Source organism: Musca domestica, unplaced genomic scaffold, assembly GCF_030504385.1.
Source record: "Musca domestica strain aabys unplaced genomic scaffold, Musca_domestica.polishedcontigs.V.1.1 27, whole genome shotgun sequence".
NCBI classification, from domain to species: domain Eukaryota; kingdom Metazoa; phylum Arthropoda; class Insecta; order Diptera; family Muscidae; genus Musca; species Musca domestica.
Window position 1 is genome coordinate 276543 of NW_026712286.1, and position 12957 is coordinate 289499.

A 12957-nucleotide genomic window follows, 5' to 3' on the forward strand; every position below is an offset into this window, starting at 1 on the left:
AATGGAGAATGGGACGACTACCTACCATTAATCCATATTCGGAATGAATGGAGTTTACCATGCGTACAACGATGTTCAGCGCCCATATACCAATAAGGATGGAGCTGACCAGGAAGGGTATGAAGTACATGTTGACACTATGGTACAGATCCTGCAAAGATCACAAGTACATGTGTAAGAGTGGAGGGCGAAATTGCACAAAGAGCTTTGGTACAGGTAAAAGGATTGCCTGTGATTCAACTCAGAATAGGTATCTGTACCTTTTCCCGGTAGTAGATGAGGTTTAGCACCAACATGATGCAGCCTTGAACAATGGGCATCTGCCACACCATGTATCGCAGCAGGGCGAGCTTAGTCTTCGATGGCATCAGCGCTGGCAGACACAGGCAGCAACAGCAGCAGGGGGGAGTACTTATCGCGACCGCTGCTCCGTCGTTCTCTTTCGCATAGGTCAGTTCAGAACCCACATAGCGGAAGCACAATTGTCGAAACACCACTGCACCAATGGTAAAGCAGATATGCATTACGGTGTGGCATACTAGCCAACCCTTTGGCAGCATGATGGTGGTGAAAGCTGCGCCACAGATTATGGGATACAGCGAACACATGATTATAGACGGGACGCGAGTGCAGGGGTCACAGCTGTTGCGAATCTTCGACACCGTATGGGAGAATATAGCTATGTTGAGTAGCACCAGCAGAGAACCGACGAACATCGAAAGGGCTATGAATGGCGTGAGATCTGCAATAGAATAAATTTATAATCAGATCGAAGAAGGAAACGAAGTCGATGTTCAGGCACAAAATCGATTGGGGAGCAAAGTTCCTTGATGTGACCTCTGTACCTTGATGTAGTGCCAGCACATTCCGGATACTTACTCTGATAGTAGGCACTTAAAGTCGGGTGTATGAAAATGTTGTGTTGACCTTCTTCCGTGGAAGCATTACTTTCTGCGTGTGTCACATGCATGATTACGTTAATTTCCTCCAACCCCTCTGTCGATAGTTCAACTTTCATCTACGAATAATCTGAAAAGGTACAATACAATGAACATTCCATTAGAATCGCACCATGAAATGGGAACATAAAAGCCGAAACTTTCAAGGGAACAAGAAAGCATTCACATTGTCAGAAAATTGTGGATATCTCCCACCACAATTCACACATCGAAACAACCCTTTCAGGCATTATGCATGTCTTCTTAGCCACCAACTTTTACCAAGTGGCTACAGAGGGTACGGTTAAAACGGGCCTCACAGAAATAAGAAAGACCCCATTTTTTTTTTTGACATAACTCCGAAGGTGTATCAGATTTGCACCAAGAGTGCCACATTATTGAATTGTTGCCAAACTTGAATTGATCGCGAAGATGGTCAATATCGATCGGTCCAGTGCTTCTGGTGTCCCACACGATTTGGTGAAAATTAATAAATCACGTGTGAAGCGAACCGAGTCCACGATTTAACCCCTAATATGTCATACCGCAATATTTGAATCCGCCCTCCTGCCACTTACTCTCGCATATGAAATTACTGAGTTAATCTTAGGTGAAAAGTAACCAGGCGTAACTAACACAAAGTAAAAATACTTTTGAATTCAGTTCGAGGGCAAAGATTCCGCAGAAAGTGGTTAGACCGTTATGCTGTGGACGTTTAAGAGTTGCTGTGAATATCCTTCTTCGATTATTTTACAATCGGTTTGCAGTCTTCTTGCCAGTGCCATCGAAATTTCATTCCGGCCGTCAAAAGAAATAAAAATATGGACAAGCGGTTCATCTGAAAGCAACAACAAAATCTGTTGAAACCGGTTTGTGTATGGCAATGTTGAAGCGATGGTCCATAAAACGCCGCTCTGGAGGTTGCAGTTTAATTACTGCGCATCAACAACAAATTCCCGTAGACGAAGATGCGACCTTGGCTTGGTTTGGCATTGCTGTTGTGGTTTGACAGCAGATGAGATAACTTAACTCAGCACGGCTCATTAAATTGGGGAACTCTTTCGATATGAGTTGCGTATTTTAACACGTCTGTTCACGATTGCCTCCCAGTACGTACGTGTATTCGTCGGCGCGACAAGCCAAATGTATGTCTGTGAATGCCAAACAACACTCAATTACGAAGATAAAATAGAGCACAGTAATAAGCCTGGTTTAACCTTGCAAGGGAATTAATTTGTAACGCATGTAGACCATAAACTGAAGGACCACTTTGGCTAACAAGCTGTTGGATATATTTTGGTGCTATTTAACTCCAAAGTGTCTACAACCACCACCCACCAACAGAAAGAAATTGGAAAGCCAAAAACAACAAATTGTTTGTGACAAGAACTGCCGTTTGATTTCATTGATTATCAGATATTTAACAAAAAGAACTCTAATGGGCATGGGGCGGGCCTTGTTAGGAAACATTGTTTTTTTGTCGCGTGCAGATCGGTTTACATTTTAATCGCAATTGGCCAGTGATACCAGGGAAGCGAAAAAACCCTTTTAATTGGACAAAATGGACACCGAACAATAAAAGCCCAAGGATCACACACGCACACACACACTTCGATGGGTAATTATGTGGCCGGAGTGGTTAGCAATCAACAGCCACTCGAACGAAAGACATCCACAAGATGATGCATTGGAATCTCACAAATTGAAACATGCCTTGCAGTTCAACCTATCTGGTAAGCCATGTAAATATAATGTACCGTTGGAGAGATTTTTATGCAAGACAAGGGTTGAGTTGATCCCGGGGAAGGCAATAAACTATTCTCGGCGCTTTGTCTTGAATTCTCTTTCGTTTTTATTTGGGGGTAATATGACCGTACGCAAAATTTTACCATGATGGGGAAGGTCAGTATTTTTGTACGGTACATCGTACAGCAGGAGCCCTAGGTTAGAAAAATGCTGAAATAAGTATGTTAACGAATTCTGTAAATTCTCATTATACTGCCCCATATCAGTCAGATTCGAGCTTTTACAAATTTCTGGGAATCAAAAGGGCATTTCAGAAGCGAGTCAAGAAGCCCAAGAGAAGCGCATGTCGACATATCTTAGCCATATTTTGGTTGGTCATCTATTTAAGATTGTTTGTGGAATTATTTAAAGTACAACAGGCGTGTTAACGCGTATTAAACACCCAATTCACGTCAGGAACTGAGATGGTTGTAACTTGCCTCTAGCCTCACTTAACCATAGAAGTTAATCCGTGTACCCCATATAGGTGTATCCATGCTTTTTTATTGTCATTATTTCAAGGCGTGTCTTTAACTTTAAGCGTGCAGCACGTTCTGAGACTCACGCAACTCGCCCAGACCACCGTTCAGAATAGTTTTTTATATCCATCCCGTACGAGTGTTAATAGATGTTTGCCTCGACAAATTGATACCTTGATTGTTTGGACGTCCAATTGAAGGGTCGTATCTATTTTCACATGCCTATAATGGTTGCTCGGTACTTCGTCATTCACATCCTAGGTACTTCACTGGCACAACATCTTAAAGGCACACTCAAATGTTGGCTGACGATTTTCAGATGACAACTAGGCGTTATTTCCGCATGCACGTTTGAACGTACATAGGTACCTATATTTGTTTGTATGCTACCGGCTCTAGTATTAGCATTCCGACAGACATACGCGTGTGGTTATTCGTTTTGTTAGCACAGACATACATACATATGTTCAAATAGTTCACATATTACGTACAACATTATGACGTATGCGACAGACAGAGACCAAACTTGTTGGCACGTCTCAGGGGGTGCATGGCCAATGGCTATTTGTAAATCTCAATCTATGTGTCGGTGTGTGTGTGTGTGTTTGTGTGTGAGTCCATTGGTGTGCAAGTGCTTTATTTTCGTCAATGTGAAATATTTTTGGCAAAATCGAGAGAATGCAAACGTCAGGTTCGCAATTGCTACATTGAAGACATTTGTCATCGTTGCTATGACAATGGAAAAGCTGAACAAGAAGCTGTGGCTTGGGACACGGCAACGGGTGTTGTTCGTTCAGCTTCAGTATGCCAGTGTTGCGTTTGACAACATCGTTTTCACATTTGGGCTAACACGATGTACATATCGAGGCTTTGGAAAAATGGAAACTTGGATTTGTCTGCCTAGCATTACATAACTTTGCTCAAGCCAACGCTACCGACAACGCTCTATGCTCTGTTGTAAACATAAACCAGTTTTCATTTGGGTCACCAGTGTTTTCTTGAAAATCGGAGAAGACAAAAACGCGTTTGTTATACTGGCGTTGACTAGCTGCTTTCAACGTAATTGCAGATTTCTGAGGTTTTTGTATTTACCCGTCCAATTTGGGGAGCTCATGCTCTCCTGAGATTTTCTGGTGTTTGTTTTTTGATGTTGTTTGTTTTGAATTTATTAACGCGCCCACGTTTCGCAAGACTCTCGGGGTACAAAAAGAAATCGGCGTACGGCGACCACTTCCAACGAGAAACCAAATGCAACTGATGTGTTGTGGTACTGAAGACAGCAGATGACGGCCGGCTGTGTTGTTGAGAGAGTGCGATCATGGTATGAACATGATTGTCGGTTGGAGCATTGACTGGTTGATCGTATTCTTGAACATTTAGACGCTCTCGCTCTCTTGCCGTTTTCCGTCAGGGTTGGAACTTGCCTATGTTCACATTTCAGTTCATTTTAGAATCGAATCTCAAAACAATCTTCAATTCGCTACTAATAAACTACTGAATTCAATACAACAATTTGAAGCAGTTATAATCCTCCTCGTTTAGTGAAAAGGAAAGACTCTCCTACCACTACTTATACACCAAAGATTTTGGGCAACACCAATTTGCAGCCTTGCAGCCGACCACCATGCAGGTGTGCAAAGAAGAAAATATTGGGCAAATTATTGAGTTGTAGGTTCTTCAGTAATCGTATGTAAATTGCCGACAAAATTACTGCCGAGTATGCATGAAATCCAAAGAACGTGCTCTTTATGCGCTCACTGTGTTCTTTTCCCATCTCTTTTTCTAGCCAATTATTTGGATTTATACATTATCCTCTGGGTAACTTATACCATGTTGAACTCCATTAGTACCAGAGACGTCGACGCCATTCTTCAGAGGTTCTTGCAAATCAGCACATATATGCATGTGTGTAGCATGACATTAAATATTTGGGTCAAAAGGTTCCAAGGAAATTATTTTCTTTATCTGGCCTGGTGTTAACCATTCTACTTTGAAAAGCATACACATCTCGAAAAGTTTTGATGGTCGCCAGCACACTTTCATCGGCCATTGGCTGGAAACGACACCCCAGTTCGATTTCTGTGCTAGCACAACAATCGCATTGTCTTTTGTTGCTCTTGACGACAGCTTTCAAAACGATTGCGGTTGGAAGCTTTCATACGTGTTTCATGGAACGAATCAGGGACAAGGCACCGTCTTCCTTTTCCTTTTGTTCGAATTTTTGTCGCACGGGAACCCACATTCAATGGAAATGCATAAATCCGAAAAGAAAACAGAAATCTTTGTTGAGTGTTTACATTGTTACTTAGGTTAGCGTGGCAAATACAGCTGTGTCCGACGGTTGATGTATATCTCCTAGTATGTACATGCATGCACATATCTACATATTGCGTAGTTTATTCGTCCAGACACACATGTGAACATGTGTATATAAAGATACCGTGTGTACTTTTAAGTGTCCCAAACTGGCCATTTCAGGAAAAAAGAGTCGTAAATTGAAATCGAAAATGATTGAAATCGTTAGTTTTAAGAACCATCGATGGCCAGCAAAGCATCTAGCATTTGTCCACAGATACCACTCCGCTGTATTAAAATGCTCAACGTTTACACAATTCTAAGGTAATGTGTTTTTGTTGTAAACATTATGTCTTAAATATGATCCATATTTTCTCTTGCTAAAATCTTCATTTGAAATTTGTCCGCCTTATGGGACATCTCATTGGAGGAGGTCAAAAACGAGCCTCATTAAAAAATAGTTTTTCAAACCGAAATCAATGTGTGTCCATGTTTTAGTTAGTCCCCAAATGCAGTTCAGTCTGGTTTTAAGTTCTTCAACCAATTTGGCTGTAACTTGCCCTGTATTTCCAAAAAAACTAAAGAACAAATTATAAGCCCAGTTCGTTAGTGGAATTTGTTGATGAAATGAAATGTCTTTTCTGACATGTCACTTTTCTTGTTTTGTTAATGATCTCCTGGGATTGCCATTTAGCAGCTACGTTGATCTTCGTTTTCTTCAATTTCATTACAGTGTTATGTGCAATTTTGACTCACCTCTTCGTGAAACTTTGTGTTTTGTAGATCATCTCGAAATCCTCAATTGTTGTGTCCAAGGTTTTCTTCCCTCATTGGTGAGAGATCCTTTGTGGTTAGGGCGGTGAGATTGCGGAATCATCTTCCTTTGGCCTTACGTACTTTTGCCTATACCAATTGTCCGTTTAGGTTTAAAGTAATTGAGTACCTTCGCCTAAATATATAGGCTATGTTTTTGTAGAGGTTGCGTCGGTTTATTATGGGTTTTTCTTTTTGTTGGGCTGGGGAGCCACAATATTATCTTCTTAATTTTATTTGTAGGGTGTTATAATGTAAGTTACTATTTGTACTCTGTTTAGTGAGTAATAAAATACTTCTGTCTTATTTTTAGCTCGTTTCTGCTACATTTTTCCACTGCTCTACCAGACTATTGTTTAGTTGGTGATGGCGAATCGAGGTGTAGGGTTCGAGTTTCTCGTGAATTTTTAAGATAAATTATTAGGTTTAATATGTTATTTGTTAAGTTTGAATTAATCATTGAATTTGTATTATGTTAGGGTATTGTAGATAGATAATATAAGTTGTGGGCCCTGTGGGCTTATTTATATTTCTTTGTAAGGTAAATAAATGAAATGAAAAGTTCTTTTATATTCATAAATAAAAAAATAAAATACGGCAATGATGACCAAAGAAGGAAACAATATTGTGTTACGTGGGTCGAACTTCGCCCAAATCGATGTTAGTTGAAGTAGAACCAGTGATAGTCTATAGCCATGTACCCATGCCTATTATTGAAGTCCTTTAATTGTTATACCGACCTTGTCATGTAACGGAACCCAAGTGATGGTGTCTAATCTGATTATTTAATAAACTTTGACGCTGTTGTGAAGGGTATAAAAACCTTTTAACAAATGTTCAATCAGCCGGCATGTTGAAGTCTATCTGCCAATGTGTGTATGGATTTCAGTGCAATAAAATGGGAAAACTTTGAACAAACTTATCAAGTTTGGACATTTACAGGTTCGTGCTTGATTTCCTATTCGCGCTTGTTCAATCACTGGCACTCACATGCGGCACACAAAGCATGGCAGAGCATGGCATTTTAAATGCCATTTAATAGCTGGTTAACTACTTTAGATTTTACAACAACATCCGCAATACAACAACATACACAAGCTGACGTAGTGGGCATCCTTGAAGGGTTGTTGCGTGTTCTCGGTGTTGCTATTTCAGAGCCATGCCGAAGCCAACTATGTCCGATGGCTATTAGGACAAGCAGGTGAAAGGACGCATTTTCCGTCGAATGCACCTCGCGGATATTATTGGCAATATCGTCGTTGTTGTCGTTGTATGCTGTCATTAGTGGTGTCTGCACGGACACTTTCATAGTTGCCGGGAATGCATCGAATGCGGCAACTTTCGATCCGATGTTCAGTGTTGTTTGTCCGTTTAATTGATGTCTAAAAATACGAATGCAGGCAGGTAGACAGGCCAATCGAAGCGGCAAAGTCCGGACAAAATGTCAGTTTGCGTGGTGGCTGCGAACGTGTGAGAATACAATTTAAATCCGCCAATTTAATTATGCGAAATACCAGATGGAGTTCCTTTGCTGCTTTTGGGCATTTGTTATAAGCGTGCTATGATCGGAAATATTTAAAAGTTCGATTGCTTTATTGTAGCGAGGAAATAATTCCCGTCAGTATTTTTTGTCATTCGAGGTCGTCGAGCAAGAGAACATGTGCTTGGGCATATGAAATACAGGGTGAGATAAAAAAAACTGCAACAAAGTTAAACGCCATAATTTTTACATTTTTCTTTAAATTTTATTGAATCAAAGCAAAAAATGTCGGAAATAGCATCAAATTTAAGAATAAGTTTAGATTTGTTCGAATAGGTCACCTTTGACCTTCAAACGACCAAATAAAACGTCACACGCTGCCCGAATGTTGCTCTGCGGTATTTTGGCCCATTCCCGGCGAAGCGTTTGATTGAGGTGATCGACACTTTGGAATTTTTTGGTGCCCACCTTGCTTTCCAAAATACTCCAGAGACAATAGTTCAACGGATTGGTATCCGGAGATTTTGGTGGCCATTGTGCGCTGGAAATGAAGCGAGGAACCTCATTTTGTAACCATTTTGGGAGGCGCACGTTGAGTGCGATGGTGCTGAGTCCTGTTGGCATGTCCAAGGTCTGCGGCAAAAATGTTTGGGTGCCCAAGGCTTTAATACACCGTCCAGAATATTTTCGCGATAATATTCGGTATTTATTCAGATGCCACGGTCGATTAGTACGAGCGGAGAGCTATCATCGGCTGTTGTGGCTGCCCACACCATCACCATGGCCGGCGCTTGAGTTCTGGTGGTGCACACTTTCATCTGACCTCTTTGGCAAGTAAACACGATCATTTTGTTTGTTTACAAACTGCTGGACAACGAATGTTTTCTCATCGGAGAAAACCAAATTCGGCCGTCCACCACTTTCGGCCAAGCGAAACAACTCTTTAGCTTATTTGAGTCTATGTTCTTTCTGTTTCGGTGTAAGTTGTTGCACTTTTTAGAATTTCAATGGCTTCACCCCGAGCTCGTATTTCAATATTTGCCGAATGGAATATTGCGATATGTTCAGCTCCCGAGCCATTTTTCGGCCAATGCGACACGGTTTTCGATCAAGTCGCTTCTTTACTTTTCGAACCATTTCTGCTGATGTTGCTGTTTTTTTCCGTCCACTTCCTTGAAGTCGGTCTACGCTACCAGTATCACAGTAACGAGCGATGGTATGAGACACAAAAGATTTATTCACATTAAAATGCTGGAGTGCTCTAACGAAAGCCACTTGTGGTTTTCCAGTCAAATATAAAGAAATCACTCAATCACGCTTGAGTTCCATCACGAATAACGTTTTTTTTTTCTGGAAAATTCTCACCAAAATGCTCTTGTACGCTTGTAAACAATATAATGAGCTGTCACTGGAATAATTTTAACAGCTGTCGGACGAGTGGCTTAGAAATGACAGCAGTCTGAAGTTGGTTGCAGTTTTTTCATCTTACCCTGTATTAAGATTCTCTTAGTTTATGAATTGTTTTACTGTCTGTGTTAACTTAGAATAAAACACCTTTAACTCCATATTGAGGATATATTGCCCTCCTTGAACCTATTGTCCTCCTAGTCTTCCTAGAGCCTATTGTCCTGTATGCGGCGTTATCTTCAATCCACCTTCATATATTTCTACACCTTTATTCCGAATAGAAACGTTCTTCTTTGAGATGCTCCAATCGTCTTCCAAACGATCCATGTCTGCACATTGGTGTCGTTAAACAGGATATTATTTTTATTTATCGCAGAATCCAGATTTGACTAAAAATTAGGAACAGATTACAGTTCAGAGTCATTTGAATACATTTCCCTTAATTCTGTATTGCTGTGAAGAGTATAAAGTGATCCAATTAAAGTGATTGTCCACAGCGGGTTTGTTTTCACGGGAAAATGGCCAAATCAATGTTCGTTTAGATAACGGTCAGGTCAAATTACGCAAAGCCCGGTTAAGTTGTGCACAAGCCGAAGATAAACCGCCGAACGTTGAGTTACACTTAATGTAAGTAACTCGGGCAAAAAAGGAAAACGAAAATAGTCGAAAGTCCAAGAGAACCATTTAAGAGAATCATTCTCTTGACATTCATTCAGACTGTCGTTGAAGTCTCTACGCTCTGTCTCTCATTTTCGCTCGGAGTGGTTTATTTTTGCCACGCTGCTATCAACTCGTATAAAATGTCCTTTCACTGGTGCCACAGCGTGTAGTCCACTACGGCCTTTGTTTCGAACGACATCTTTTCCAAAACGGAGTGAAGCGCGTTGTTGGTAACACGTGAACACACACACACACACACTAATACACCTACTTAATTCTTGCGTGTTGTTTTCCTTGTGACTGTGTAAGTTTAAGTTCGCCAAGGCAAAAAAAAAGAAACATGAGTCTCATCGACAACTGTTCCATACATGGTATTAAAGACTCGTGAAGAAATAACACTCGCCGATGGCAAAAAGGCACTGCCAAAAAAAACGACAAACAATTGCAGAGTGGAATGAAGACATTGCATGTGAATAATTAACCTAAGTGTAAGTTGTGTCATTGAAATGGAAACAAAACAACGTACAAATCGTACGCCCTGTGCTACCACGTCCCACCTGCGTATTGTTTTGTTAATAAGTATACGACCCCCTGTTCGCCAACAAAACAAAATGAACCGGCGTTTTTGTTTTTGGCAGCTCTTTTCGAGACTCTAAACTATTTTCCGACCACCAAAACAATGGGAAACCCCGTATCCTGTAAGAGGTGCATTTAGGGAGCCATAACCCACTTCTTCTTCTTCTTAGCTATTGAAGCAACAGTAGAGCTTGGTGTCAGTTATTCTGTTTTGACTGCGGGTAATGAGGCGCCTCTCGCACCTTGGTCGCCTGTTCTTTCAACCCAGTGATTTTACAGGGCGATGTGGGCTAGCACATTTACCTAAGTGGTTTCGAATTTCGAATTTTTAATGTCAACACCGTGCTCCCGTGCACGGTTAGTCACGAAACATATACACACGCATAGTTTTTATTGTCTACAAAATTTATGAAGTGACCTTGTCATTACTCGTCCATAACACCGCGAATAACGTCATACAGAGGCCGCATTTGGCTCAATGGAGGGCTATGTATGTACGGTTTGGCGTGGTTCGCCCTCTTGCAACGGGTGGTTTGCTTTTTTACATACAATCAAGAGAATGCCATAAAGAAGCCGATTCAAATGCAACGGAATTCACACACACAAAAAAGAAAAACAATATCAGCACACATCCGCTCAAGCCAAATGTGCAATTAATCATTGCTGTCACAGCAGATACACTTAAGTACTCATCTCGCCCTGATGGAGCAATCAAGAGTTATGTAATGAATCATTGAAATCGCTGCCATCATAATTTCATTAGACAGCCAAGAGGGCCCGTCAAGAATCTGGGGCGACTAAGACAACACCGTCATCATCCTTTCTGTACCATCAGCCACAAAACAGTCATTAAAAGTCCTGGTAGATGATTAAAATGCGATTAGCTATGCAAAATTGCCAGGAAGCTGTCAATGCCAGGCCAGAGTTTTCCGACACAGAGTTCCTCGGCCGAGAACGATGATCGCAAAATAAATAAATTCATCGTTTGGCTGTTGTTACTTCCCGTCGCCATTTGAGAGGAGATGATGATTTCATTACCACCACTCGACTTTTGTGCAAGTGTCCGGTATCCACTTACTTTGTGCTTTTTGTTCGCCATTTGCCATCAGCTGGCAATTGCAGCTCGGAAATATCATTGGCCCAAGTTGACAACGGCACTGATGTGGTGGACCGTACAGACAGAGTTTTAAATAAAACTTTTCAATTTTTTCTTGTGGACCATTCGTTCTGGTTCAGCAACAGTGAGGTAGGAGGCGAAACCACGGCAAATAAAACTTCTCCTTAAGCAAAGTGCAGTTTCCTCGAGTGCTGTTCCTGTTCCCTACCAAATTTAACAAACCAGAAGAAAATAAAAACTGTCGATGCAAACTTTGTTTGGCTCACTTATTTTCAAGATGACAAAGTCGTTGGTACAAAAAACAAAGACTTTTTTAAGGCCAGTTTTGTGAATTTGCCAATGATTCGGATAAATTTGACACGGTTCGTCTATGAAATATATCAAAACAACAAGTATGGATCTTGAGAACGTACCAATGATTCCTGTCTTGTGAAATTGTGGAGATAGAAACAGAATTTTTGTACGAAAATCGCACCGAAACAATGGGCTATATGCCAATATCGAGGACACATCCGAAAGCGTGAACATTTAGGGACTACGACAATGTAACCTCTGTACTCAATTTTTTTTGTCTTTCTGAGTCAATAGTATCTTTTAGTCCAGTCCGACGCGTTGAACGCTTGGCTGTAACAAAGTGGACACTCTAACTCTTTTTTCGGCAAGTTAGTGACCAAAATAAAGTAGTTGCTAAGTTCGATCGAAAGCAACTGTGGTGTCAACTTTGAAAAAGACTATTCATTTATAATTTTGTGCTTTTACTCTACCGATATTTGATGGTAACTCAGAAAATAACTTGGAGAATTCCACTACAGATATATCTTTTCTCTCAAAAGTTCATTTTCTTGAACTCGGTCCAATTTTAAGACATTTGTAACAAGTCATCAGGCATGAAGTGAGCAGTCGCGCGATGTGAATTTGAAACCAGTAGTACGGTTCTGGTACTTCACCGACAAAGGGTCTCAATTTCCAGTCTTTTATCCGTAAAAACTTGCGAAACGAGCCAGCGATTCTTTACCACTTGCTATATTTTATTTTTTCTCTCCACCAGAAACCTGAGATTGAGAATTTATGAATTCGCATAAAATTGGAAATGAATGTTCGATTTTCTTGTAATTTTGCCCATATCAATATTTGTATCTGCATTAAATGAAGTATGAAAATGGAATACTTCGGTCGACTTAATCTATCTATTATAACATATCTCATGTAAAGTGAAGGAAGTAACCAATATAGTCCAAACCTGGCACGTCGCAATATTCATATCATATTTATTTAGGTCCGAAACGAAATGGACAATGTTTACCCATTCCTTCGGAACCTACTCCATAGGAGCTAACAATTTAAGTAATCATAGCAAAAGTCAAAATATATTTATTATATTGGCTGAGGGTATACATCTGTCGGCAA

General features: G+C 40.6%; 2 protein-coding genes across 6 annotated transcripts in view; one reads left to right on the forward strand and one right to left on the reverse strand.

The window, feature by feature from the left end:
* Positions 1–12957, reverse strand: part of LOC101898294 (organic solute transporter alpha-like protein) — a 39961-nt gene that overhangs the window by 588 nt on the left and 26416 nt on the right. Inside the window, exons 1-4 of one of the 4 annotated variants that reach the window (XM_005177171.4) lie at positions 4295–4467; positions 880–1029; positions 261–742; positions 26–151 (exon numbers count right to left, since the gene is read on the reverse strand). In XM_005177171.4, coding sequence (XP_005177228.2) covers positions 26–151; positions 261–742; positions 880–1018 — 747 coding nt within the window. In that variant the 5' untranslated portion in view covers positions 1019–1029; positions 4295–4467. Of the gene's footprint in view, positions 1–25; positions 152–260; positions 743–879; positions 1030–1483; positions 1634–3375; positions 3518–4294; positions 4468–12957 lie in introns of those variants that run through there. The other 3 variants (XM_059124148.1, XM_059124149.1, XM_059124150.1) reach the window with 3 other exon arrangements.
* The window catches only part of LOC101898116 (uncharacterized), a 34473-nt gene continuing 31547 nt past the window's right edge, over positions 10032–12957 (forward strand). Inside the window, exon 1 of one of the 2 annotated variants that reach the window (XM_005177170.4) lies at positions 10032–10161. The gene's annotated coding sequence lies outside the window, so the exon portion shown is untranslated. Of the gene's footprint in view, positions 10346–12957 lie in introns of both variants that reach the window. The other variant, XM_011298120.3, reaches the window with a different exon arrangement.